The 26,283-nt window shown below is 35.7% G+C and overlaps 2 protein-coding genes and 1 pseudogene across 2 annotated transcripts; all 3 read left to right on the plus strand.

The window, feature by feature from the left end:
* Window positions 1–3,881: 3,881 nt before the first annotated feature.
* On the plus strand, window positions 3,882–12,960 carry LOC121982177 (annotated as a pseudogene).
* A 7,015-nt stretch (window positions 12,961–19,975) lies between these two features.
* Window positions 19,976–21,493, plus strand: LOC121980103 (zinc finger MYM-type protein 1-like). The gene has a single exon (XM_042532070.1). The coding sequence runs from the start codon at window positions 19,976–19,978 to the stop codon at window positions 21,491–21,493; it is 1,518 nt and encodes a 505-aa protein (XP_042388004.1).
* A 310-nt stretch (window positions 21,494–21,803) lies between these two features.
* Window positions 21,804–24,754, plus strand: LOC121983332 (adenine DNA glycosylase-like). Its single transcript, XM_042536268.1, has 8 exons — window positions 21,804–22,330; window positions 22,411–22,470; window positions 22,640–22,756; window positions 22,883–22,980; window positions 23,377–23,924; window positions 24,009–24,112; window positions 24,266–24,435; window positions 24,546–24,754. Exons 1-7 carry the CDS (start codon window positions 21,887–21,889, stop codon window positions 24,344–24,346), a joined length of 1,452 nt encoding a protein of 483 aa, XP_042392202.1. The 5' UTR covers window positions 21,804–21,886; the 3' UTR covers window positions 24,347–24,435; window positions 24,546–24,754.
* The last annotated feature ends 1,529 nt before the right edge of the window (window positions 24,755–26,283 follow it).

The following is a 26,283-nucleotide window of genomic DNA, read 5'->3' on the forward strand; positions in this document are numbered from 1 at the left end:
AAGGACAACGACTATCTTTCTCCCGTGCCGACCAACAAAATCATAAACAGGGAGAAGTTCACCGAGTTGCTGCTGGACGATGTGCTCGACTACCTTGATTAGTCTTCTGTCTAGATTTTAGTTGCTTTTTGTAATCTCCGCCCATTCGACACTTTTCAACTTCTATTAAACGATTCAAGCATCCTTCCATGCCTTTCCGAACGACTCTATAAGCCTGGTCAGCTTCTCGTTTTACGGTCTAGTAATACTAGTAAAAATATTTCAAGTGTGAATCCTTATGCTTCCGCTCTTCTTAGTGATTGTTTGTTTAGCCATCTAGTTGATCATTTCAACATAGGTCGGATGACCAATTTGCCTTAATCGATTTCATCAACCATTTAGCTACTGAACCAAAGTTTATAGTTACCGTTTGACTTTAATCGGCGTAGAGTACTTTTCGGGTTTATATCAGTTGATCGATTGTTACCTTGTCGATTCTCAATTTTATAGCCGCCGCTCGACTGTTGATTTACGTATATTCTTGGATTTATAGCCGCTGCTCGATTGCTAATTTCATCAACAAAGGTTTATAGTCGTCGCTTGACTGTTGATTTACGTAGATTCTTGGGTTTATAGTCGTCGCTCGACTGTTGATTTTGTCGACAAGGGTTTATAGCCGCAGCTCAGCTGTTGATTTCATCGACAAGAGTTTTATAGTCGTCGCTTGACTATTGATTTTGTCGACATAGGTTTATAGTTGCTGCTCGACTGTTGATTTCATCGACAAGGGCTTATAGCTGTCGCTTGATTGTTGATTTCATCGACAAGGGCTTATAATCGCCGCTCGACTGTTGATTTCGTTGATAAGGGTTTATAGTCGCCGCTTGACTGTTAATTTCATCGATAAGGGTTTATAGTCATTATACTCGACTATCCTTGAAGCTATGAATTTAGCTGATCGACAGTCGTCTGAACTATCGCTGCGCTGATCCAGAGAGGGTGGTGAGAAAGACTCGACACTTCACTCCATCAGTGTACTGATAAAGTGTGGCCATGTTGTCAAACTTGACTAGATGGTCCTCTTGGTCGCTTGTCCTATTGTACTCCTCGATCATCGCTGGAATGTAATATCGGGGTAGTGGATCGTCCAAGAACCCCTCGAGAGAACTGCCGATTGACTTGCTTAAGCGAATCATCAGCTCTTGGTGCCTTTCCTTTTCATGCGTCTCTCATAGGAGAGTCGTCTGAGGATGATCCTGGATCTTTGTTTGCTCGACCTTGTTCCTCTGAGGGCGTATGGAACAATGCTCGATGAAAGGGGATTGACTCATTCGGTGCATCCCGTACGCATCGGTTGGCTTCTTATTCTGCCCCCGAACGGACATATTGTCCGTTCGGTCTCTACACTCAACTTGCTGTCCCGCGGCTGATGTCGAGGGCTCGTGTATCCGACCATCGTCTGCTGTTGTTGCTCCATAATCTTAGCGGCCCGGGCTTGTACCAACATATCCAACTCTTCTTTTGTCAACTCCACTATCGTGAGTCGTCCAACATCCTCTATCTCCACGTCTCGAATACATGTTACGTTCCCACTGAAGGCGCCAATATAATCCTGTCCAAAAGTAGTGAAGAATGCTAACTGGGAATGTGGCTCCTTTATTGATCGTGTGAAGGTTACGTTCCGATCTGCAATACAAGAAATGTCAGTGCCGGATTAGGGAGGGGGTCCCCGACATTGACCCTCCGACGCTCAAGTCAGCCATCGAAATAATGGAAATAAGGCGGAGCGATGTAGGAACAGTGATATCACCAGAGTAATGAATAATACATATCTCCGTCGGTGCTTGAACTCTCCTTTATATAGTGTTATGGTAGGTGACATGCACAATTCTCAAGGCACAAGCACGTTTTCCCAACTGTCCTAAGAAAAGACTTGTCAGGAAAGTGTCTCTGACACTATACGTCAACAGGGCGTGCCAATCCTTGACGGTAGAGGCTTCTATCATACGATTTGCTTGTTGACCTCACCACATTGTCAGTGACATCATTTCCCAAAGGAATATTAGGAGATATGCGAAGGCTCCACTATTTGACCGAGCGAGATAGCCGTTCAGCAAGAACTCCCCTGCTCGGTCGATTTCAGATGCTTCTCTTTGTAGTAGCCCAGGTCGGCAGATTGTTGCTTACTCGACCTGACATGCCTTCCGGTCAGCTCGGAATTTGCTTGGTAAGTTGTAAACTTCTGATGTTCTTTTTGTACCGACGTCGGTTGGGCGAACGATATGCTCTGATGAACTTGTTAGTTGATCAGACACTTACATTCCGCGCGGCCGTTGGCGGCTAGCTCCATTCGACCCGTTTTCGATAAGCTCGTTGATTTTTTATACTAACTGTCATGATTTTAACCTCCATGTCAACTACTACTCACGTTTAATGGCTCTCTTTTATCACCACATCACTAATTAAGGAAATTAAAATTTAAATTTCAATAGATGAATATTCTGAAGGTTAAATTTTTGGAATTTACGCAAGACAATCTATTTATTATCGAAAAAGAAAAAGAAAATACAATTAATAATAATAAAATTAAAAGTAACATGTTACAACTCAAATAATGGATGATGTTATATGATATTAGTTAATCATAATTTTTATAAAATCAAATGATACAATCTACATATAATATATGTGATTAATATAATAGAATAGGAATTATCGTTGATACTATGATAAAATTGAATCTCTCAAAAAATATATCAAAGTCAGAGGATCAATTGACGTAGAAATCAAAGTCAAACGATTAAAATCGTAAAGTCGGACGGACTTGGAATTGCTGACTAGGCAGGGTTGGCCGAGCATGCCTAGTAGGTCTTGCAACGTTGGTCGGACGTGAAGGACCGATTGGACCACCCGAACAGACGTCCTTCGCAACTCGTAGATGGAATTTGGAGTGAAGTACTAACTTACCTGGTTCACCGTCATAGCCGATTGGATCTAAGGTTCGATCAGGCACAAGGTCGATCGGACACAATGCACCTTTTTACAACATGAAGGGCCGAATGAAGAACAAGTCGGTGTTTGAGTTCTGGAAAGCTGAGCTGGCAAGCTCCCAGCCGAGTGGCCGTCGACCGGTCGGTGTATAGAGGAACCTAAATATCTATCATATCATACTCTTTTGGAAGTTTATACTGGAAAGGACAAAGAATATCTTGTTGATAAATTGGTCTTTAGAAGCTTTCAGCATGTAAAGTCACAGTGATATTTACAAGCTCGTTTAAGGAAAAGTGTCAGGGGCATTTTATGGCCGATTTTTTCTTAGAAAAGTTTTGAAAAATGTGCTAATACTTTGACATGCCTGCATAACACACAGTGACATTATAAAAGGGGTCTCCATCTACATGCAGAGGTATACGATGTTTCTTATTTACACACGCTATTTGTTACAATTCATGATTACTATTTTCTTTTCTAAAACTGAGTACTAACTTGAGTGTTGGAGGACTAATACTAGAGATTCCTTACCTGATCCGATACTAACACTCCATGTTATAAGAAAACGCATGAAGTCCTCATCGAATCAATAATAGAACCACTTGTCTAGCTCTCTGTCTTCATCAATTTCGGACGGGATAAGTCACATTTAATTTTCTGCATTCACGGTGATAAAAGATGAATATATTTGCCCCTAATATTTTCGTTAACTCGTCTCAGGGCCAATATGATAATTTTATGCATTCACGTGCTATTTGATAATTGATCACATTATAATTAATTTTAAAAACATTCCACGGAGGTTGATCTTGAGTTCTAAACCAGTCCACATGAGCACAGTCGGCCATGAGCCTCCCACGTCTTGGTCGAATCGCGGCCCCAACGAGAACCTCAAATTTTCACCTAACTCCCCTGCATAAAAAGTTACACTCGCCGTTCCCTCCCATTCCCAAATGCACTCTTCCGTCATCCTCTTTCGTCTCCCACCCGCCGTCCTTCCATTATCACCTCGAGCTCAAGCCATAAGGATGTCGCCCACAAGATGCTCTGCTCGATCTCTCTTGTCCAATGTCATACGCCTCCACTCGGAGTTGAAACCAGGTACTTGTTCGTCATCCTGCCACAATATATTTCATTATGATCTCCAATTTTTGTGTTGATTTCCGTTATCGAGCTTTGCATAGTCACAACCTAGCACTGGAACCAGAAAATATCTAGCAACTAGATCGTCTATTTCCATGTGTGTGCTAGAGGACAGGCTTCCGTGCTTATGGGAAAGGAGATGCGCATCCCAGAAATCGATGAACTCTTTGCTAAACCTAATCGGTCCTTTATTGAAACTAGGAAAGATGCAAAAAGTTTTATTTTGTTGTCTGATTCAAATTCTTTTCTGTCTGTTGAAACATTTTGGACGCTTTTTCTCACAAAGTCTATTCTTTTCCCTCCACTAATGTTTCGTCTATGAATGCCAACTTTCAGAAGTTAAGGTCCCTCTCTTTCTTTTTGCTCTTTTTGGTGTGTGCACATGACAATGTGTCTTGAAATTCACTATGTTTCAACTGTGTTCAACTAAGATGCTCATTATTTGAGATGATGATAAGCTAATTTTTTTCCTTTTCAAGGAAGGAATTGTGATAAAGAAAAACATGCTTATTCTACAAAGAAAAGGGTGAAAAGGAATATAGAAGTTGGTAGGGAGAGGCAGAAAGAAGATGGTGGTTATCAAAATGTAAGATCCTTCTGTATATCATTTCTTTGTGTATCTTTGTTAATAAATTCAAGATTTCTCTTATAAAGCTTTTGAATCTCGTATTGAGCTTTATTCTGCCTTTAAGCAAGGATTTCTGGTATAATACTTACACTAATTCTTTATCTTTCACCTGGAAGTATGCATTGAAGTTAGTCTAGTCCCTTTTGTGTCTCTATTTTATTGGAAATGATAATAAAAGTGGATGAGCTTCAATTTGCAGGTCAGTAGCGTTGCTGACATTGAAGATTTGACATACGATGAGGTCAACCTATCTACTAGCTCTAGTAAGGGCAAATTTTATCTACATACATGATCTAACAGAATGAATGGATTTGAATATTAGAGTTTAAATCATGACGTTCCTCCAACATAAATGAATGTGATCCTATTTTTGAACAAAAAGGGAACTACTCCAAGAATATCTCAATATTTTTGAGAATGAGGGTAACATGCTAGTCTATCTGCAAAATTGGGTATCTCACTAAGCTCTCAACTCGCTTTATTTATAGAAAATAGAGAGATTTATTTATAGAAAGATTTATTTTGACATTTTAGGTATTGCATTGATTACATTCCTAATTTTAAGGAATAGCTGTTGTATAGCTCCTAGGATTATGGAGATATTTTTAGAATGTGCAACCTATATAACCTAAAACATTTTGATACATTTGAGATTTAGAGGAAAAAAGTATTTCTTTCTCTTTTGTTGTGTCTCTGTATTCATGGTTTTAGAGCTACAGCCTATTCAAACTTAACTTTAAAATTGCCTTTTTGTAATGGCACAAATTGCCATCCTGGAGTGACTATTGACACCTGTTCAACCTTATCATCCTCTAGAGTAAATGTTAATGCAATCATGCCCTTAGTGATTGGGATCAATCATGAGTTTTGATGTTTGGGTAAAGAATTTAAGTTACGTTTGAGTAAAAAGTTTAAGTCATGATAATATTTGTGTCTGATATGTCTATGAAATTATGTAAGATTTGATACACGTGCAGACTAAGCATAGTCAAGGTTGATGTTGATTTGATGGTTTGAGGTCTAATATAGATTGGAGAATGATGGTATTGCAAGATGAGGAGCATTAGAGTGCACTTGAGCTAGAGGAGACAAACTACGATGGTCACACATGAAAGATGACATGTAAAGCGAGTTGAGAGCTTAGTGAGTCGAGCTAAGAGCCAAATGAGCCATGTGAAAAGCCATTTCTTAATTTGCAGCTTTGGTTGTGTAATTACCTATAGCCGTTGCATTGAACAATGTACTAAATTTTTTTAGTCAATGTTTATGATATACACAGATTTTCTTCTATTAAACATCTTTTGCTAAGCCCTGCAGAAGAACATTCTACCTCTACATCTGCTTTTCAGAGTAAGAGATCCAATGCGTCTAAAGGTACTTAAGAAATATGGAATCTAGGTGTTTTTTTTTTTTTAACCATTTTTATGATGGAAGGCATTTATTTCCTCAACGAATGTTTGGCATAACTTATCAGCAGAACTATGAGATTTGATGTCTTGTATTAAATTCTTTTAGTAGTTGCTCAATTTGGATCTTAAATTGTGCCGTAGTTAATGCACCAGAAAATTGGAAGGAGGTCCTTGACGGAATTAAAACAATGACGCTTGCTGAGGGTGTCACATTCAGAACTATGGGATGTGAAAGCGAAGAGAAACCTCTGTCATCCAAGGTACTATGGTTCGAGACTATAGGCTCAAACTGTTCACTATTTTCCTTTGTATTCATAGGTTTGAAACTTTTTCAGAAGCTTTGATATTTCTCATCCTTTTAATCTCACAAATGTAGAGATAAGAGTGCCAAATATATAACCAAGGGGATCATTGCAGACATGTTTTTCCATAAGGAATTTTTTTTTTGGAATATCACAATCTTCATTAGCCTTTCTATCATCTAAAATATAAGGGAAGATTGCTCTGGTTACTCATTGGTAGGGTAGGGGTGGTAATAGTTGGCACCACCATTTACACAACATGACTAAGCTTGCACTTGAGCAGAAGATGGGAGTTGCAGAAATAAGGATGTTAAGGTGGATGTGTAGACACGAGGATGGATAGGATCAAAAAAATGAGAGCATTAGAAAGAAAGTCGGGGTTGCATCTATTGAAGAAAAACTCTGAGAGACACGTTTAACATGGTATGGGACCATCACTTGCCAAGCATTTAGTTCTCCCTAATCTACTCTAACTTCCATCACTGCCAACTCCCTATTCGTCTTTCAGTTGCCAACTACCTATTTCACTTTCAACTTGCCAATACTTATTGGATTTCCCATCTGTCAAATGCCTAGTTGACCTCGACTAATTTGGACTTTGTTCATCGTCAAGTATCCACTGAGTCTTGACCTACTTGACATATCCAAACAATAAACATATTATTCAAACCCATGGTCTATCAAGACCAGGCTGAGCCTTGCACCAACACCAAATGCATATATTAATGGAAAGTATTCTTCTCTAAACTTATTAATTACCTGAGAAAATTTTCTCAAGTAATTAATAAAATTGTCTATAAGCCCTAATGATTCATTTAGAGGGATGTAATTAATACCCATATCAATAGTTACACCATAAGCATTGGTTGATCCAATAAGATGGTTTCGACTATAATTAAGAAACTTATAGTTGACAATTTCAAGCACAATAAAAAAAATATAGAATCTGTAAATTCCATTGTACTGTTAGATGATCCAATTGTTAGTTAGGTTATGGCGCTTTGTCCCCTCAAGCAACATGGACAGCTCACTTAAGTAGAAGCTCCATGAGGTTGCAATTATAGGACGAAGGAAAATCCTTAGAATGCTTGTGCGAGACCCTTAGGTATCCTCCACTTGTTTTGTTGTAAAGGAATTTAAGTGACTATGATCACTTGTATATTGTAGTGTAAAGGATCAATTTAAAGGACTAGTATTCAAGCATTTAAAACCACCATCAGGTCCTTTGTGGGTTTTGTTTTTATCACTCCATTATAAAAAGGATAAAAACAATATTCATGGCAGAGAGCTGGTGAATACATATCATTCATCTCGTCTTTATGCTATGGTTAAATTCAATCAAATAACCATTTAATTTTAAATTTTTATGAGAATATTTTAGAGAAATCTAATGTTGTTATTTCTTCTTATATAGCATCTCTAGTTCTCACCCAAAGAAATGAACAGATGAGAAGAGGATAAATCATTTAGCCATGCATATTTTCCTTCTTTGTTTTGATTGAGAACTAGACTATAATATGGTTTAGGGGTTTCATCTTAATGTGATGCTAGTGGAGCATCACTTGGATTGTAATTCGAGAATAACCAAGGTAATTAACCAAGATATAAAATTTTGAATTTTGTTAGATTTTCGATCTATGATTACAACACTAAGGTCGGTACCGCTTTATGTCATGTTGGTATAAGCTTAGAAGTTATTAAAAATTTTACTCAAAAAACTTTTAAATTATATTTTGGTTAAAATATTGTCTTATATAGGGTATAATTATTAAAGTCAGACTAGAGTAATGAGTCAATTAAAAACCTCAAAGCCAAATTGTTCATTAGCTTAATTATAATTCTTTTTTTAAATCAAAAGAATCAATCAATATATATAAAAACACTTTAGTTATTGTGGACCTATAATATTAAAAATATCCTTATTATAACTATAACATATTTTAAATGTATTTGACATAAATCATTAATATTATCGACGACAATATTAAATTTCTAATCTCGATCCTATTTTAATTTTTTCATTAATTTTTATAACTATTCGTTCAATTTAACTCGTACATCTTAATCCCAACTAACATCGCTAGTGATTTCATTGACTCCTCCACTTAACCTCATGCACAATAGAGGAAGAGGCAAATAGCTGAGGAAGAGGAAGAGGAAGAGATGAGCCAGTTTGAGAAGCGTTGTTGATGCTAGATAGACCTTGGCATCTACACCTATTTTGAAGTTAGTGAAAATAAGGTTCCGCAAGACATTTTCAGACACTCAGGAGATCATGTGGAATGGATTGAGAGCAGTGGTTCTAGTGTCCTTGCTCTTCTGCTACTAACTATGTGACTTCCTCCATGGGAAGCGAGGGAGGGGGGATTGCTTGTATGTTTGTCGTCTCGTGCCTTCTCACTTGTTGGTCAGTGCATGAAACGAAGTGATTCGCCCGTGATGACCAACACGACATGAAATTTTAAACCTTTAACTAACTCCGCACTTCTTGTGCTACTTGGAAGTGTTTTGAGATGCCTCCTAGGTTTATATATTACAATTTTATTAATGTTTTATATATGGCCATCATTCTAGAAGTATATTGCCTTGAATTTGATAAGAGTAATATGATGATCATGACCTTATGCTGATTGGTTGTGTGAGTAATACAAGCGTTCTTTTAGCTAATGAGATTCTTAATGTAATATTATAGAAACTGATTACAATACACTCCCTTTAAGTCATGTTGACATCATCACTTATTTCTGTCTTGTACCAGGAAGAAAGATTTGGAATCTTGGTATCTTGTCTTCTGTCGAGCCAAACTAAAGAAGCAATTACCAGTGGCATGTTCAGTAGTACCCTGTTTCTTTGGGCTTATAATTATTGTCAAGTTTGATATTAAATAAAGTTCTAAATATAAGGTTTCTTCACTTGTTTTCAGGTGCAGTTGCGCGTCTGTCAGAGAAGGGTTTACTGGATGCTGCCATTATTCTGAAAACTGAAGAATCAGTAATTGCAAGCTTGATTAAACCAGTATATCCTTTTTCTGTATATAATTCAGTTCTGACCATTTCTTTTATACCTTTTATTATGGAAGTTTCTCCTTAGTGGTATGCTTAATTCAATTGAAGATCACATGATTATTGATCAAATTATTGTATTTTGATTAAATGGGAGGTATTTTTATTCATATTTGAAATCTCATATTGTGCTGAGTGGCATGATCAAAAGGTTCTGACAAATTACTGAGGGCGAAACTTGAGACTACTAAGCACAAGTAATGTTTCTTGCGCTGCTATTGTTGGTGCAATCATACCTAAGCATGTGTTTACAGGTGATTTTGATATTTGGACAGTATTTAAGTTAAGTAATGAAGTTGATCTCATATATATATATATAAAGTGTACAAGTATAGATAAGCTTAAAATAATTTGCAGATGCAACAATGAAAGCCTAAGTAGCTACTTGGCATGAGTCCCAACAAGTTGAGGTCACTAGATGGTAGGCTAGGCAGTATAGAGAAATTCCAACAAGTTGAGGTGAATTGGATGCTAGGCATTGAAGGCCTAGCAAGTTGAGGTCAATCGGATGCTAGGTAGTGCAAGGAAGTTCCAGATGGTTGGCGAGGACCGAATACTAAGCAAGATGAAGTCTCAAAGGCACTAGTAGTCTCTTGGCATGATGAAGACCAGAAGCATGAAGGCTTCTTGGCAAGATGAAGTCCTAGAGGAATGAAAAACCTCCTAGCTAATGTAAAGTACAAAGAGGATAGCAGGCACACATATATCTTAGGATGAAGGGAAAGAACATATTTAGATTTAGAAATAGTCAAGTCAGTTGCAAGATCGACTAATCATAACTCAAACTTGAAATCTAAACCACGAATAGAATGAGGTATTTTGTTCGAAATATTCTAGATTCAAGGTATTCAATAAACATAAGCAATCAATTGATTAAATTCTAAACCCAAAAACGTGAACAAATTGAAATATTCTATACAAGGGATTTGGAATTCGGAAATCAAAAGTAGTCAAATTGATGCAGGGTAGTTGACTAACCAATAAGCAAAAGGTTTTGTTTGATGTAGAATTCAGAAGGGTTGTCTAAGTAGTCGACATAGTAGTTGACTAATGTGCACCTGAAAACCTAGACAAGAACCATTAATCTGATATCAACCAGCAAAAGGGTCGGATAACCATTGGCTACTGTGTAGAGCAGTTAACTGGCTACACAACTGGTGGTGGCCTAAATTTGAGCAAGGATAAAATTCTAGAAAGCTGTGGGAATCTCTATACATACGAGAATTTAGAGGCACAAGAAACATTTAGAATGCTCACACTTTCACACGCTGACTTGTGGGATTGGACCAGAAAACTCGTAACAGCATGTATGGCTCACGCTTAGAGATTTTGGTAACTGAATTTAGGCGATGGCAGATTGGCGATCGATTGTTCCTCCTAGGTCAACGGCGACTAATGCAAGAGAAGAGTTGTCGTCATCGAGCAATAATGGAAGAGAAGAGGAGGCTATGGTTTGAAATGACTGCGAGGATTTGCTTTGATACCATGTTAAGAAATTTTGAAAGAAAAAAAAGTGTTATTAATTTTTTCATCAATCTCACACATATATAGAGAGTATTTAGATTTTAGACTTAAATCAAAGCCCTACAATCAACCTATATCATATCCCTACAATCAAGTGAAGTCATATCTAAATCATATCCCTATATTTCCTATTCCTATTTATATAATATGTAACAGCCACCTACCATGGAGTGTTAAACAGGATCCACGAGAGAATACTATTTGAAATTAGTGGTTTCTTTGAGAGAAATTTCTTAAACTTCTTTGCAAAAGTGACAAATGAAAAGATACTTATTCTTTTCATCATGTTTAATTCACTCTTTAAGTTAAATTTTCTTCTTTGGGAAGTGTCAGAGTTATTCTTTAATATTTTTAATATAGGTTGCATTTTACTCGAGGAAAGCCCATTATATGAAGGAAGTCGCTGAAATTTGCTCAAGGAAGTATGGAGGTGACATCCCTAGTTCTGTTAACGAACTGCTTGCACTTCCTGGAGTTGGCTCTAAAATAGCCCATCTGGTACAGGTCACACTTACCATCTTTCTTGAAACTAGGACCAGATTTTTTTCATGCTTATTTGAATATGTAGGTGATGATTGTTGGATGGAATAATGTTCAAGGGATTTGTGTTGATACTCACGTGCATCGTATTTGTAATCGATTAGGATGGGTTTCACGTCCAGGCACTGGACTGGTAAGTTTGTTTCATGACGTGAGAACTAGTCTAACAACTCTCTTTTGCAGAAACAATCTTAAAGTACGTGGTATAAAGTGTTACAATAATTGCATTAATGTTTTTTCTCTATTAGAAAACTTCTACTCCAGAAGAAACAAGAGTGCTTTTGGAAAAATGGCTACCGAAGGATTTGTGGGATCCCATCAACCCCCTTCTGGTAAGATGGATATTAGTTTTCCTGATGTTGTTATATAGACTTAAGTGCAATTTATGTTGTCATCGCCATCAAGTTGTATTTGCCCATCTATCTGAGGTTGATTAAATGAAACTTATCCTTCCATTAATCTCCATGCCAAATATTATTCATGCTCACAGATTTTGGCAACTTATGTTGTCTTTCAAAGCTTATTGCAACTCAATCCTTTATTTATTTGAGCATGAGACCAAATATTGACAATTTTGAATCTTTTGTGGATTATGTAATATTCCCTTCACTTTCCATTTTCAGAGAACAAATAGTAGACTAGAAATTTTCTTGCTTTGGAAGTTAACTTGACTGATTACTCAGAAGGATGAGTAATAGGTATGTAAATCTAAAACAAGTTTGGAAGAAGGCTTGCATCCTAAAAAGCCTGGCAATTTATTTTTCATTTCTACTTTTCCCCCCATGTTTGGTATCTACTAAAAGTCTTTCCTTGTACTCTAGAGAGACAAGAAATGACTAAGTAAGAAGTTGTCTATATGGGATCAAGAGAGCCATACTCGAACGTATCAAACAAGTTATGCTTCAACATTTAGTTTTGTATAAATTAATCATAAACCATGATTGACTAACAAATGGAATGCATTTTATTTTTTGGTTCTCTTTAGTTTTTTGAGGCCCAATGGAATACAGGAATAGCTATGTTTTCTTGGAGTAAGTATTTGCTTTTCACTTCCTTTAATTGTTCACTCAGATTGGATTTGGGCGCAGCATTTGTACTGCTCCCAGGCCCCGGTGTGGAGTCTGCTCTGTAAACAATCTGTCCCTCTGCTTTCAAGGAAGTGACAAAGAGTTCAAAGTCAAAAGCTAAAAGATCCATCTACTGAAAGAATTTGAACATGGTTTTTTTCAGGCTTTAACTGCTTCTGTTAATTCTTATATGTTATAAAAAAAGTGATTTACATGCTTGTTTCTCTTTTTCTGTTCTTTTTCTTTCTTGAGTTTAAAAGCATGTCTGTATATTGAAATTTATTATGTTTTATTGAGGAATAATGTTTTGTTGAACTCTGTGTATGTTGGTGTATGTTATGCAAACAATTGTGTTAATTGATAAGGGCAATTACAAGTCTTTTTTGAGATGCCACATACAATTTTCAAATTGCTCAAAATTTTGATCACTTGTCAAAATACCTAATGTCTCCCTTTTTCTCCCGCACACACTTGCCCATTACCTCCAAAAAGACTGAGCCAGAGAGCATTTCAGGGATTTCTGGTCAAAAGCTTGATATATTTACAACTCCCCAATTCCCTCCTAAACCTTGAATTCCTACTCCTGAAATCCTTTGCCTACACCCCAAATTCCCTCCTAAAATCCCTTGAATTCCTAAAACCCTTTGCATACACCCCTTAACCCTCAAATTCAAGTGGTATAGCCTCCAACAATGGCAACCCCCATTTTAGGCAAACCTCCAACTCCTAGACTCTTCTCTCCTCTTTGCTCCTTTCTCTCTTCTCTCAACCACTTTGTTGTATAAATTTGCTTCCTCACAAACTTGCCATGAGGTTCTAGTTACTCCTTGACTATTCTATCTATCGCGACCATTGTCAATAGTTGTCTCTCAACTCTATTTCATAGGATTTCTAGTCTCATTGTTTTTGTAGAAAATTGTATTAATTTACTTATCACCCTAATGTAGTAATTTTGGTACTAGTGTGAGCATGTGAAATGGTACCTCGAGGCCTAATAAATAGGATGGTGAGTGGAAATTTTCAGACATGTTTAACAAACTTAAAGAAGTTTGTTAAATTATTCATACATAAATTAGTTGATTTTTAAATTTCCCATTGTTGAAGGGTACCTATAGACTAGTTTAGTTGCAAATTTCTTACTCATATATGTCATTTTAAATAACATGATCAAACCACATTGTTAATAATTATATTATAAAAATTTTGTGGAATTGTGGTGCATTTTGTTAATTTATAGGAGGAAAGAACACTTAGTTGATCATATATTAGTGCAATCGTACTTCAAGTGCTCGAGTTTGACCAGTAGTTTCGACATGTTTACGAAAAGGTTTAAATTAAACTAGTGTTATGTTTGTTGATGCATTTATCAAGTGTAGAATATATTACGTGTTGTTATAAGTGTAGTCAATTGGAAAGTCCAAATAGGTCAAGAGATATTTAACAAATAAAGGTCAGTAAACATTGATAGAAAAAGAAGTTTGACAAGAGTTGGCAGATGAAAAAAAAATCCAAGTATATACTTCATTAATGGTGAAGTTCAATAGAAGTTGATAGACGAGAACTCTTGATAGGTTAAGATTGATTAAATACATGACAAATGAGAAGTCCGGGAGGCAAGACTTCTAGCAGACAAAAGAAAACTAAGATGTAAGAACTCTTGGTACGTGAGATATGAGAGATTATTAGTAACCTGTATTCTTGACTTTCAGGTAGTTTTTAGTTAGGCGTGAAATCAATCAAGAAATAGTTATTTTTAGATCATAGTTGATTATTTGATTGATGAGTTAGATTTGAGTAAGTAGCCAACTCAAGTTGTTTTGGTTACAAATTAAAAGGTTTTTTTTTGTAACTAGCACCAGGTATCTAATCTTTCCGGCAGATTAATCCTATGGACGATCGGTTTGGCCTCATGAAAAATTTTCACCAGCCATCATAATAAATTCAAAATACTCGTAATGATCAGCCTAGCAGTTCAACATCCTAGGTAAAAAAATGATTTTGTTTCAAGTTGAGTTGATTAAATATGAATTCAATCAATTGAGATAACTTGAGTAGAATGGGTAGTCAATTGAAGATTTTCCTCTTGCAAATAGGAACTTTCTATTTTGACTTGATTTGACTGAATAGAAATACAATCAACTAAAACGAGCTGAGTCAATTAGGTAGTTAATTGTCTAAAATAACTTACTGTCTATTTGTTTTGAGTTGATTGAACATGAATTCTTAATTTTGTCGACTGATGTGGTTTGAGTCAATTCGATAGTCAACATAATCATTCAAAAAAAAAAAAAAAAAAATCGCTCAAGTGGATCTTAACCACTTACGTAAGTACTAGGCTTAGAGTCAACTAGGTTCAATTTGAGTTAAAGATAGTGTTATATGATAACCTATGGCATTGAGTTGAGTAAAGATCTGTAGTTGATTGGAGACAATAGTAGGAAAGTACTTTCATGATCAATATTTCACCCCCCGGTTATGGTACAGTGGTAAGAATCTTCAATTATTCTCATATATTCATGATTCGATTCCAAGACTCAATATTATCTCAGCTTAATTAATGAATTAATTATTTTTTTCATGATCAATATTTTAGTCGAGTGAAGATATTTTTATTGCCTAGAATTAAATAGAATAGCTCGTTGAAGTTTATCCAAGGTCATTTCGATAAAAACTTTTACTCACTTTGCTATTTTTTATCTTACTATAAAAATTATTGTAAGTGGTTTATCTACCTATAGTGGATTTTCTAAAGGTAACTCACCTTATTGGTTTATCAGTCGTAGAGTAGAGATCTAGGCTTCTAAATCATATTAAACAGAATCGAGTTGGCATTGCACTTGAATTATTTTAATTATCTTTATTTTTTCATAGCACACTTTAAGCTTTGCACTTGAGTTTTATTTGTCTAATTCAAAATTTGGCTATTTGCCCCCTCTAACTATAGGCCTATAGTACTCAATCCTACATTTGATATTAGGGTTAGACTACTCTCAAAGGACTAATCATCGATAAAATTACTTTAATCACGTGTATAACAATGTGAGACAGTAAGAGAGCTTCAATATCACATGTCCATTGCCCTGAGTGTAGCGGTACAGTGTCCATGTAATCTCCAAACATTTGCGGTTCAATTTCTAGTTACGATGCACTTCGGGATATTTTTCTCGGATGACAAATCTGGGATGTTAGACTGTTGGACCGTCTATTGTGAGTATTTTCGAATTTACGCTAATGACCGATGAAAAATTTTTGTGGGACCAGATTGATCATGCCTAAGATTAATTGGTTAGAAAGGCTATACATTGTGCTAGTTAAAAAAATTATCACACATTCATTGTATTCATAACTTATATTGGAAATTGGATTACCATTAAGAAAGGGTTCAAGCTCCCACTAATGAATTTGGATATCCCATCCATGGCCACTAGTGGAATAGAGAAACGAAGAAGAAAGGATAAACGAATACCAAATCCATGGTAACACTTGAATGGGAACTCTCAATGAAAGCAAAAAGAACTTTGAATTCAAAAGTTAATCAAACTTCATCACTTAGCCTTTGAGACTTCCCTAGCCTTAGGTTCTAGGATTTCTTTATTTGTCAAGCATCCGATCATTTTTAACTTATTAAGATTTCACTTACTAAACATTCCATCATTTTTTATTTGCTAAGACTTTCTTACTTATTAAGCATTCAATTACTCTTGACTTACCGAGACTTACTTCACCAATTAACAACTAGTCAAACATTACCCTATTTGAACATAATCTAATACCAACCTCTATTGGACCTTCCACCTACTAATCTTTTATGGATTTTTCACTTGTCAACACTTGTTGAACTTATCACTAAGTCTTGAACTTCTCTTTTGCCAATTAACTAAAATTTCATATCTTAGGCGGCCTATATAAGGCTAGGAAGAGATCGAATATTATCCACTTTAGACCTAAATCTTCATGATTTTACTCTTAGACTTTATCTAGAAAGGCTCATCAATATTCTACTCACATGGCTGGCAGTCCGGCCCACTTTGGACTTAAGCCTTCATGCTTTTGTTCTTAGACTCTACCTAAAAAATCTCATACAAATAGAGTTATAGAGATATCTCTCTTATAAATCTATGATCTTTCCTCTGTATTTTTAATGTGAGACTTTATTTGTAATCTTACAACCCAACAATTAGTCCACCCCTGCCTATCTACAATGATGATGCCAAAGACAAAAGTCTCAAGATTACAATTCACTCTTGTAAGCTCTCATAGTTGGCATGCATCCAAATCTTCAATTACCCAATATCATCCAATGCTTCATGTCCTAGAGTCCACCTCGTCCCAAGCTTTTGGTCCATTGGATGCACTAAGCTTCTAAAACTCTTCCCGTGTCGTTTGATCTTTCATGGTTACGCATCATTTTAGGTCACTAAGCCATTAACCACACAATCTTCATGGTTGCAATCGTAAATACTCAATACTCCATGCCTTAGAGTCCACCTCGTGTCATGACTCCTGTTAATACTCGATGCCTACAAGTCCACCTCATTTTGGTTTGTCGAGTCATTGAGCAAAAACTAACTCAACTGTGCTGAGTAAACAATCAGCACTATATCAAATTGTTACACATTTGTTTAGCATATCAATAACACAGGACTTGGTTAAACCCAGCCAAATTGAAGCATTGTTTTCCCAACAAAGGTTTCACCATTAAAGAAAGGTTTGTCCTTGGTGACAGAGGCTTACCCTATTATTGTCTTTTGTGAAGGGGTGGATTAGTAGAATCCTTCAATAATGACCCATTGAACATGTCATAAATCATGGAGCAGTGGCAAAGTCTCTGAGTCACATTATATTTTTGTGTTAGCTTGAGCTTTCATTTTCTTGTGTTAGCCCTTGTTGAGTTTGTATTTGTACAAGAATTGGATAAAATTTAAGATGGTCTATTCACCTCCCTTTAGTTAAGTCATTAGATATAATGTGGAACCATTTGGAACTAAATGAAGTAAGCATTGTACTAAGTTAAAGATGTGACTTTACAGACCTAATGTTGCACTTTGTTTGAGTTTAAATAGTTTACTCAAAATTAGAATAATATAGTTGATCACCTGCATTTTGCGAATATATATATATATATATATATATATATATATATATATATATATATATATATAGTTGATCACCTGCATTTTACGACTATGTTGCGCGACTGATTGAGTCAGGACGTCTGGAAGTGATCTGGGTACTCAGAGTAGGGTTGTAAATAAGCTGAGCCAAGCTCAAGCTCGACTCGATTTGATTTATACTGGCTCGACTCAAGCTCAAACTCGCTCGGGCATGTAGAGTTGAGCTCGAGCTCGATATTTATTTATGGGTTCGAGCTCGAGCTCAATTTTTTTTATTTTTAATAAATAAATTAATATATTATATATTATAAAAATATATATTATTACTGACTCGTTTGGCTCGATGAGCCACTGAGCCAATAATAATTAGGCTTGAACTCGGTTTGAATTCTAATTAAGCCGGTTTGAATTTGGTCAACTTCAAGCTTGAGTCGAGTTTTGACCTAGCCGTTCATAAAAAGTTTACAAAAAGCTCAACTCATTTACATCCCTAACCCAGCGTGAGAATGAGTCAAAATCAGAATACTAGAATCACTTCTAGAGGCTCCAACTGATCTACTATTGTGGCAAAAAGGCGAAACGCTTTCCCCCAGTGCTCTCGTCGTACCCGACCCAAGACCATCACGGGCAGGGGCGGACGCACGTTGAATTTTGGGGGGCCCTGGCCCCCCTTCTAACTTTTGTTTTTAATATATATATTAATGCACATTGAGTTTTGGAGGGCCCCTGGCCCCTCTCAAATTTTTATTTTTAGTATATATATATTATATATTATACAAATAGTATACAATTATAAAACAAATATGAAGAAAGCCCTATCATAACTCATTATCTTCTCTGTGAAGAAAACCCTAGCACAACTCATTGTCTTCTCCGCCAGGCGCCAGACTGCCTTCATTACAAGTTGTGCTCTCTTCCAATCTTGAGTCTTCCTATCTCATATTCTCAACCCACGATTAAGGTAAATGATCTTATTTATTTGTTTCTTCATTTGATATTTTGATATCGTTTTCTTTGTTTTTTCATAAAAAATGGGGTTTGATTTTCATTTTTATTTTTTGTCGTTTCTATTTGACTATCTGTTGAAGTCTTGAGAATAGGTAGAAAATATTTGTGTGTGAAATTTATTGTTTAGATTTGACATTAATTTTGTCTATTTCACTCTCTTCTTGATTTCCAGTTAGCTTTATTTTTGGATTTCTAATATGGGCAAATTAATTCTCATATTATTTGTTGTTTTTAATAAATTATTGATTAAATTAAAGGTTTATAGATTATTATTCAAACTTGGGTAAATCTTTTTTGTAGATGAAAAAGTCACAAACAATTGATGCATTCTTCAAAAGAAAGAATGATGAAATTCGAGCATCTCAATCAAATCCAACTACAAATATTGATCATTTGAATTTTGAAAGTCGTCCTGCTAAATCTTTAAGAGTTGAAATCAATGAGAGATTTGATATTCAATCATTAGAGCGTGATCCAGGATTGCGACCACATATATGGGAGTACCCCATTGAAAAGTGTGTGAAGTTAGAAGAGCTTATATTAAAGCTGGTCCATATCAATATATGCTTTCAAAGTATCCGAAGTCTGGAAAAAAACATCTTCGCAGTTTTCAGGTATCGTGGTTTAAGTTATTCCCATCTTGGTTAGAATATTCTCCTATTGCAGATGCTGCATTTTGCTTACCATGTTATCTATTCCATACTCAAGATAGACCTTCTGAATTAGATGCATTTCCTATTAATGGGTTTCATTCATGGAAGAAGGTAAGATATGGGAAAAATTGTGCATTTTTGGCACATATTGGAAAAGATCTCACTTCACCTCATCGAAATGCTGAGAAAGCATGTGAAGATCTCATGAACCAACAAATACATATTGTACAAAGTTTTGAGAAGTTCACATCTCAAGAAGTTGCTGAAAATAGACTTCGTTTGAAAGCTTCAATTGAGGTGACTAGATGACTTGCATTTCAAGGATGTTCTTTCAGAGGTCATGATAAGTCCATTATATCAAACAATCGTGGAAATTTTTTAGAACTATTGAGTTTCATAGCCTCTTACAATGACAAAGTAGAAGAAGTTTTGAATAAAGCTCCACGAAATGCATCATATACATCACCAACAACACAAAAATAAATTTTGCAAGTCTTGGCCGCTAAAGTCAAGAATGTCATTCGAGAAGAAATTGGTGATGCAAAATTCAGTATCATGGTTGATGAAGCTCGAGATGAATCTAAAAAGGAGCAAATGTCAATTGTCTTGAGATTTGTTGACAAAGATGGCTATGTGCAAGAGCGCTTCTTTGGAGTTGTTCATGTTAAAGACACCATAGCATCAACATTGAAAGAATGTATCTTTTCTGTCCTATCTCGTCATACTCTTGATGTTCAAAATATTCGAGGGCAAGGTTATGATGGTGCAAGCAACATGCGTGGTGAATGGAATGGATTGCAAGCTTTAATTTTAGGTGAATGTCCTTATGCTTACTATGTTCATTGTTTTGCACATCGTTTGCAATTGGCACTAGTTGCTGCGTCGAAGGAAGTTATCCCAGTCCATCATTTTTTTACCAAGTTAAGCTCTATTATCAATGTTGTTAGTGCCTCATCTAAGCGTAATGATCAATTAAAAGCCACTCATGCCTCAAATATTGCTCATTTACTTAATATTAATGAGCTTGAAAGTGGGAAAGGACTTAATCAAATTGGTTCTTTACAAAGGGCACGTGATACTCGTTGGAGTTCTCATTTGAAATCTATATCTAGTTTGATAAAGATGTTTAGTGCAACATGTGAAGTTTTATTGAATATCATTGATGATGGAACTACACCCGCTCAACATGGAGATGCTGACGCAGCTTATGAGGTGCTAACTTCTTTTGAATTTGTTTTTATTTTGCATCTAATGAGGAAGATTTTGGAGATTTCTAATTTGCTCTGTCAAGCTTTGCAACTTCAGTCTCAAGATATTTTGAATGCAATGCATCTTGTTTCATCTACTAAGTTGCTCATTCAAAAATTGAGAGATGATGGATGGGATGAATTGGTTGCGGATGTGAAATCTTTCTGTCAAGCACTTAGTATACCTATACCGGATTTCAATGCTCAATATATTGCAAGAAGAGGAAGGGCTCGCCATCAACAAGATGAAATTACAGTAGATCATCATTACAGAGTTGATATTTTTAATGTAGTGATAGATTCTCAATTGCAAGAATTGAACAGCAAATTTAATGACAACACAGTGGAGTTGATTATTCTTAGCTCGGCATTAGATCCAAGGGAGATGCGCATTTCATTCAGAATTGATGATATTTGCAGATTGGTACAAAAGTTTTACCCCAAAGATTTTGCAGAATATGAGATGCTACAATTAAGAAATCAATTTGAGCATTTTGATCATGTGCGACAACTTCCTGATTTTAGAACATTGACAACTATTTCTGATTTATGCCAATGGTTGGTGAAAACTAGAAAGTTAGAAATCTATCCACTGGTGTTTAGAGTCTTAACACTTATTCTCACACTTCCAGTTTCTACGGCTACCACAGAGCGATCTTTTTCTGCTATGAATATAGTCAAGACTAGGCTTCGTAATAAGATGGAAGATGAATTTCTTAATGATTGTTTGCTTGTGTATATTGAGAAGCAAATTGCTAAAAAGTTTAGTATAGATTCACTTGTAGATGATTTTCGTGATATGCAAGAGAGACGTTCTAAATTTTAATAGATTTATCTTTCTCATGTTTGTTATTGGCCCCCCCAATATCTGGTTCTGGCTCCGCCCCTGATCACGGGAGAGGTAAATCGTAGCATCCGAGCGGGCATGTGATAGACAGGGTGTAATACGAGGATAGAAGATTTATTCCCTAACTACTCCGAGGATCGATCCTACCATCTCATTATGATAAGTTCCGCTACATATCAACCCGGATAACCCACAGGATCCTCCAACTGACCTATTAGTTATCATACTCACAGGAGTGAGATGCCCAGTGTATATATATATATATATACGCCTCAGGCCAGACCGGACCCGGCTTTGACAGCCGGACCTGGGCGCCAAAATCCCTTTGTTACAATCCCAAATCAGGAACCTCAGCCCTCCATCTCCTCCTCCATGGAAGCTCGTGGCCGGAGACGAATCAAAGACGAGGAGAATAGCAATGCCAAGAAGCGAAACACAAGGCCGAGGCAAGCAGCGAAGGAGCCATCAACTGAACGCGATCCACAAGGACAAGGGGAGGACCTCTATACTAGTCCCCTCCCTCTCCCAGACATCGAGGACTTCTCTCCAGATGACGCGCGCCGGATCCGTGCTTCTCTCCTAGACTGGTACGACGCCCACCGCCGCGACTTGCCATGGCGGAGGACGAAGACGAGCAGCCGCGGCACCGTCAACAGGAGTGAGACCGAGAGTAAGGTCGAAGCGGAAAGCGCATACGCTGTGTGGGTATCGGAGGTGATGCTGCAGCAGACCAGGGTATCCACTGTCATCTCTTATTACAACCGCTGGATGGACAAATGGCCCACCATCCACCACCTCGCCGCAGCCTCACAGGAGGTTCTGTTCTGACCTTGCACTGCTAGGGATTTATACTCGTGCCTGATTCTGCTCATGACCACTCCTTTTTTTTTTCACAGGAAGTGAATGAAATGTGGGCTGGTTTGGGGTATTATCGAAGGGCTCGCTTTCTTTTGGAGGTCCATTCTATACTCATTCCCCTTTATCTTCTATTATTTTTTTTTTTTGAGGCATTGGCAATACTTTATTTCAGAAAAAAAAAAGAGCAGATTGTTTCATTTCATCTGCATTTCTAACTTGTTATGATCATACTTAAAGAACTTGAATGGGATTTTCTTGTTGAATTAGGGAGCTAAGTCCATCGTTCAAGGAGGAATGTTTCCTCAGACAGCTGCTGAACTCCTCAAGGTTCAAGGAATTGGAGATTACACTGCCGGAGCCATTGCTTCTATAGCTTTCAATGAGGTAGGAGGTAGACTTTATCTGAGCTTTTGATCTCTTTCTTTTTTCACTGATGAATATAATTGACTGGTGAATATCTTTATGTATACTGTTTATGTAATGATCCAGTTCATTGGTAAATCTTTCCAGGCAGTGCCTGTTGTTGATGGGAATGTTGTTAGGGTGATCAGTAGGCTGAAGGCTATTACTGCCAACCCAAAGAAATCAGCCACAGTGAAAGGAATATGGTATGCATCTGTGTTGCTATGAATCTATTAATGATAAAGATGCAATCTTCCAAGAAATACCATCCATTTAAATTCTTTTTTCTTGAAACCAGCAAAGGTCAGAGCAAAGAAACACGGACAGTTTATTTTGTTTTGACATATTTCCACCCCTCTAGATGTGAATATAGATCACACTGCTATCTTGATATTCTTTATAGCTCTTTTCTAGTTTTCTTGGTCCAATTTTTAGTATTTTGCCTTTGCAATTGATTAGTTCCATTTCAAACTTAATTTGATATGAATTGCACTACACACCCTTGCGCATGAATTACATTGACTCTTGCCTTTGGATATTAGAATCCTTACTGTTTTGTATTTGCATAGTCGTACAACTTATAAATTCGCGCTTCATTGTAGGAAGCTAGCTTCACTATTGGTTGATCCTTTGAGGCCTGGAGATTTTAATCAAGCTATGATGGAATTAGGGGCAACCTTGTGCAGCACTATGAATCCACAATGTTGTGCATGCCCGATTTCAGATAATTGTGTTGCATTTTCTCTTTCCAAGAGTGAGGAATCAATTGAAGTTACTGACTATCCAACAAAAGTAGCAAAAGCGAAGCAGCGTCATGATTTTGCCGCTGTTTGTGTTGTTCAGTTGACTGAGGAAACAGGTGAAGAATCCTTAAACAGGTGCAGTAACAAGGATATGCTACTTTTGGTTAAAAGGCCAAATGAAGGATTGCTTGCTGGCCTCTGGGAGTTCCCAAGTGTCTTAATGGATGAAAGAGTAGATATTGACTCAAGAAGAAGAAGTGTAGACAAGTTTTTGAGAAAATTGTTTCATATCAAAATATGGGAGAACTGTGAGGTGGTTTTGAGAGAAGATGTTGGGGAATGCAAACATGTTTTTTCTCACATCAGACTCCACATGCGCATTGAGCTCTTGATTCTGAAACTGAAAGGTAAGGACATGTTGCTTTATAATGAAAATTTTTTTAAGCAATTTTGATGGGATCAAATTCCTAATCATCTGTTCTGTTCTGGAGGTGGTTTAAATCAATTTTATGAAAGCAATCAGTTCTCTAGTTCATGGAAATGTGTAGACGCAAAGTCCATAAGGACCATGGGATTAACATCTGGAGTACGAAAGGTATTGTGAGATTCAAATATTGAATGACATTAAGATATTTCCTTTGTTATCAAATTGGTATTAGTCACATAAAACACTAGCTTCCTTTTGACATTTAGTTCATGTCAGTTGGTTTTATATAGATACTTTTTTTTTGTGTTTTTATTAATACAGGTTTACAATATGGTTGAAGATTTTAAAAGAAAAAAATTACAATGTCCATCAGGAGATCCAAGAAAGAAGCACAAAGTTTAATTTAATGGACTAATTTATATGCTGTCGAACTGATTGAATCTGCTTCTAGCTTGTCATTTGTGCTTTTACAGTGTTTCCTGCATGATGCAGTAAGCAATCTTGTTCCTTCTCAGTAATTATTGAATTTGAAGTCACTATCATTGCATTTCGTCAGTCTTATTTCCATCTCTTAAATCACCTTTCTTGATGTGCTATTCAGGCTTTGGAAAATTTTGGATAATGGCGTGCTTCTGAGTTTCTTCTTCCCTTTAAAGGAGTCAAGGCTGTATTTTTGGCTGAGAAAAGTTAAGTTTATGTGGGAGAAGAGGAAGAAGAAGAAATTATATATGTTTGGTTCACTCTTAACTCCAAACTCCGTATGTAGGTAACTATTATGAGCTCAAATAATCCAAAGAAATTTCACAAAAATGATTTCATTTGTTCAATATTTTGTCTTCAAACACTAATCTTTTGTCTTTTCAGACCAAAATACAAAAGGAGAAAGAAAATAGAAGGATAATATCTGAAGTTTTGCAAAAATTTAATCAAATCTTTTTCTGTCTTCAAGGAATTTTTGGCTAAAACATCAGTTTTGCAAAAGATTCAATAATTTGAAAATTTCTTTTTTAGGCAAACTCTTCAATACTTCTCCTAAAATCTTTCTTTTTATACTTCTTTGCTTCCTCCACGTCAATAACAGTTTCACATATTTATTAATTCTGAGTTGAGGACCATGCTTTGTTGTCCTCGCCAAAAGTGTTTTTTTTTGTTTTTTGTCATTACCTCATGCAATGAAAAATTGGAATTTAAATAATAGTGAGTAAAGTCAAGAATATATTGGTAATTGGATATAAAAGAAAGGAAAAAGGACACTTATATTAGAGCTAACGTAAGAGAAAGATAATAGATCGTATTTAAATAAAATATATTAAATATGAATGTATTAGGATACAATGATAAAAAATAAAGAGTGATGGAAGAATATTTTTTATCAACTTCTAGTAAAGGTTTAGATATTGAACTTAGTTTAGGTAATTTAAATAGGTTAGAGAAGTATACATATTTAAATTTTTATCATAAATTTAAATTTTAAAAATATAATAAGTTTTAAATGGGATGTAAAATGAAAAAGTAGTTGAATATATTAAGACAAAGATATAAAAGTGTTTAGAGAAGTAAAGTATTAAATGATTTATAAAATCATTCAATTTGATATTAAAAATTAAAAAAAAATCTAATTAGTGGAGAGTAAGTATTTTAATCCCTTATGTAAAAATAATAAGAGTGACAAAATTATGTGAATTATAAGACTATTATGCTAATAAATCATATTATAAAATTTTAAGAACTAATAATAACAAAAAAGACTAAGAAGGAGATATATTGACCAAAAATAAATTTGATTTTAGAAGATTACAATAGAAGTTATAATCTTCTCAGATAACTAATTGAAAAACAATAGGAACAAAAACAAAACTTACATATGAAATTTGTCCACCTAGAAAAAACTGATGATAAAATCTCAAGAGAAATTATATGAATAATTCTAGAAAAAAAATATTAATGTAGCGTATATTAAAATAGTTAAGATGCATGAGGATATAATGACAAGAGTGAAGACTCCAAATGAATTAACTGAAATACTTCCCGTAAAGATAGAGTTATATTAAGGATAACTGTTTAAGTCTCTATCTTTTAATACTAATCATGAATGAATTCACTAGACACCTCTAAGACACATTACTATCATGCAAATGATATTGCTTTGGTAGTGAACACGTGAAGAAAATAATGTTAAACTCAAATCTTGGTGGTAAACATTCGAAGTTAAAGATTTTAAGCTTAGTATAGTAAAAATAAAATATATGAAATTTAAGTTTAGTAAAATTAGACGAAATAAGATAATTATTTAGATAGAAAATGACTAATTATCTATAACTAAGAGTTTTAAGTATTTA

The sequence above is a fragment of the Zingiber officinale genome, chromosome 5A, assembly GCF_018446385.1.
Source record: "Zingiber officinale cultivar Zhangliang chromosome 5A, Zo_v1.1, whole genome shotgun sequence".
NCBI classification, from domain to species: domain Eukaryota; kingdom Viridiplantae; phylum Streptophyta; class Magnoliopsida; order Zingiberales; family Zingiberaceae; genus Zingiber; species Zingiber officinale.